At 38.7% G+C, this 3,419-nt stretch overlaps 1 protein-coding gene across 1 annotated transcript; it reads right to left on the reverse strand.

The window, feature by feature from the left end:
* Positions 1-1,351: 1,351 nt before the first annotated feature.
* Positions 1,352-3,108, reverse strand: LOC129893235 (anthocyanidin 3-O-glucosyltransferase 2-like). Its single transcript, XM_055968738.1, has one exon. It carries the CDS (start codon positions 3,010-3,012, stop codon positions 1,579-1,581), a length of 1,434 nt encoding a protein of 477 aa, XP_055824713.1. The 5' UTR covers positions 3,013-3,108; the 3' UTR covers positions 1,352-1,578.
* Positions 3,109-3,419: the final 311 nt, after the last annotated feature.

The raw sequence follows: 3,419 nt of genomic DNA on the forward strand, positions 1-3,419 counted from the left end.
GCTTCGGTGGCTTCTTACTTCCCAAACAGATCCTCCTACATCTATATATAAACGCTGGTTTATCAAGGAAGATAAGATGCGAGAAATGCGACTGAGATGGTTTGGGTATGTGAAGAGGAGAGACACAGATGCTCCAGTGCGGAGGTGTGAGAGGTTGGCCATGGATGGTTTCAGAAGAGGTAGGGGTACGCCGAAGAAATATTGGGGAGAGGTGATTAGACAAGACATGACGCAGTTACAGCTTACTGAAGACATGACCTTAGATAGGAGGGTGTGGAGGACCCATATTAGGGTAGAAGACTAGTACATAGTCTCGTTATTCTTCCGTATTAGTAGGCGCATTAGCGCACTATAATTTCTTGTGTCCTGACTTCTGTTATTATCCTTCAATTACTTTCTGTACTTTGATTACTCTATTTTATCGTGTCGCTTTCGTTATTTGCGTTATTCGTTATTTGCTTTCTTATATCGCTTTGTACTTCTTAGCCTTATCTGACCTCTTTTTATGCTTCTTTTGAGCCGAGGGTCTCTCGGAAACAGCCGTCCTACCCTGGTAGGAGTAAGGTCTGCGTACACTTTATCCTCTCCATACCCCACGTTGTGGGATTTCACCGGGTTGTTGTTGTTGTATGATGCTTTATATATGAGAGGTAATGATCGAAATTCTCTTGTTTTCTTGTTTCAAAACTCATTGAAATATGGTTAAGAAATTTAATCTCAATTGGACTTGATTATCTTATTTAGTTCGACTTTCTGTGTTTTCTCCTAATTCTAAAGTTCTTTTCTTTTATGCAAATATGAGGATATTTGGCGTTTATAAAAGAAATCAAATTCTTCAAGGAATCGTTCTTGCTCGTGTATAATATGTCATGTAGTTTTTGATCGGCAGTTGTCCCTAGTCATCCATGAAGGACCTTCCTTTCACTTTATGCATAGAATTTTCTGCAACCAAATTTCTTCTGTAGACATATGAAAGCTTGATAAATTTGGATTTTCGTATGCTGATCATCAAATTAACCTTTGAATTCATCATAGATCAACAATATAGGGGTGTGATGATCAAGAAAAGGGAAAGGGGTGGGGGGTGAGGGGGGAGTTTTTGGGGCCATTGGCGAGGAGACAATAATTTTAAAAGATCACTTACTATCTATTGAATTTGTTTTCCTACTTCCGCTAAAAAAATATTTTAATCAATTAAACATAAAAAATTATAAAAACATCCCCATACTAAAAAAACACCCTAAAATAATCACTATCAAACATTAGAGTTTTTCAATAAATTGGTCAATATTTGATACGTCTGACCAATTGTGCGTCCTACTTCATTACATTAAATAAGACTTCAAACAAGTGAATAATTAGGTTGGGATAGAAATATTATAGATTTAACATCAATGTCATTAAAAGATCGACATTTATGCTCACATGAAGGACTAGAGGTTTAGTGAGAACTTAGCAACGCAATTCTTTGTAGTTTCATGAAATGGAATTTGAAAAATGCAAAATGTACACAAATCTTATTTCTACCACAGAGCTAGATAGGTACTCGACATTCACAGAAGAAAGTAATTAAAACCTTCAATTGGACGATTGGTCCTTAAACTCTTTAATCAAACTCTCCAGAAAACAGTAAGATGATCCCCCTTCTAACAAGGCCCTCCTGCTTTTGTCTTTCAGTTCTTCCATTTTCTCTCTGATACCATTCTTCTCCTCTGTACTATCAAACATCAGTCGCCTTATGGCACTCTCTATCTCCTCTGCTGTGACCAAAACGGGACTCTCACTCCGATACTCCATCTTTATATCCACAGCCATCTCCAAATCAACTACCAACTCGAAAGCATTTACTTGTTGCTCTGCATACATAGGCCATGTTGCCATCGGAACTCCAAACCACAAGCTTTCTAGTATCGAATTCCAACCACAATGTGTAATGAATCCTCCAATCGACTTGTGAGATAGCACCGCTGCTTGAGGCACCCATCCAATCACTTTCCCTCTATGCATAGTTCGTGTCAGGAAACCATCTGGCAACACTTGCTCCGGATGTGCAAGATCGTCCGAAGCACCTATTTCACCCTTAACCTGCGGCTGCCGTAATGACCACAAGAAACAGCAGCCGCTATGGTCAAGGGCTATTGCAATTTTCTTCAATTGTTCCTCGTCAAAGGAACCGTAGCTCCCGAAACAGAGGAATAATACTGAAGAATCTTGTTGCTCATCTAACCAGCTATTGATACTCTCGTCCGGTTCTTGATTTAGGTTGATTATAGGCCCAATTGGGTATAAAGACGGAACCCCATTATCATTAGCAAGGGATTCAATTGAATGAAGCTCGAGCTCAACAAAAGTGTTAATTATGATCCCTTTCGCTTGTCGTATCATTCGAGCAGTAGACAGAGGTAAGTGCAATCGGCCAATTTTATCCAGCATGGCAGTTGGCAAAACCTTAGCAGGAAGAGGATGGACGTAAGTCGAAACGGGAAGTAACGTGTCGGAGTCCTTGAAATCGGAGATGTCACGATTGTGTTCATCTTTAAGAGTCTGTGCATAAAACAAGAGGCCAAGAAAGGCAGCACTAGAAGTAAAGAAAACGTAGCTTGGTAAACCAAGCTCTGTTGCTACTTGTATCATTTTGTCACTAAACATGTCAACAGTCACACCAACAAGTCGAGTAGTACTACTAGTCATGAAGTTTTGGATTATTGCATCTCTTACTAGCTGCTTCGAATTATTAAAGGTTTCAAAAAGAAGAGCTTCTTGATTTGAAAGATTTTTACTTTGAGGTTGAGGAGGAGGAGAAAGGTGCAAGAATCGAAGGCGGGGAGGGGTAGAATCGTCCAGATCCTTTGTATAGGTATGTACACGGGTTTCAATTGGAAGATCAATAATGATGAAAGTAATTGAAAGGCAATGGGCTCGGCTGATGAGTAACTTACCAATTTCGACAGCAGCGACGAGGTGACCCATTCCTGGCCCTGGAATGAAAACCAGCTGCTTGCTGCTCTCCATTTTTGCTACTCTTCTACTACTGCATGTCAACGACTGTAGCACACTCGCAATTTAAGGCCTGTGGTTCCGGGAAACCATTAAATAAAGAAATTTAACTTGAAATTGAAAAATAATAAAAATATAATTTAACTTTTTTTTTACTCTAAATTAGTTATAAAAAGTCAAAACAATTTTAATTTTTTTTTATTATAATAAAACATGATCAATAAAAGACGAAAAAGAGAATAGTGAAAGGCCAAAGTGTTGTTGTCATTCATTTACGACCTCCGTCTGGTCTCGTGGATACATTGGCTGCCAAGTATATAATAATCAACGAAAGCAGATAACCACAAAATGACTGGTATTTTTGTTGGTCTATGTTGACTAAGAAGTTAGTTAGTCAATATACTATGGTTAGTTAAACTAAC

The sequence above is a fragment of the Solanum dulcamara genome, chromosome 6, assembly GCF_947179165.1.
Source record: "Solanum dulcamara chromosome 6, daSolDulc1.2, whole genome shotgun sequence".
Classification (NCBI taxonomy): Eukaryota; Viridiplantae; Streptophyta; class Magnoliopsida; order Solanales; family Solanaceae; genus Solanum; species Solanum dulcamara.

Bases quoted from the DNA above. Each gene is read 5' to 3' on its own strand.
- LOC129893235 (XM_055968738.1), bottom strand. From the start codon at position 3,012: ATGGAGAGCAGCAAGCAGCTGGTTTTCATTCCAGGGCCAGGAATGGGT.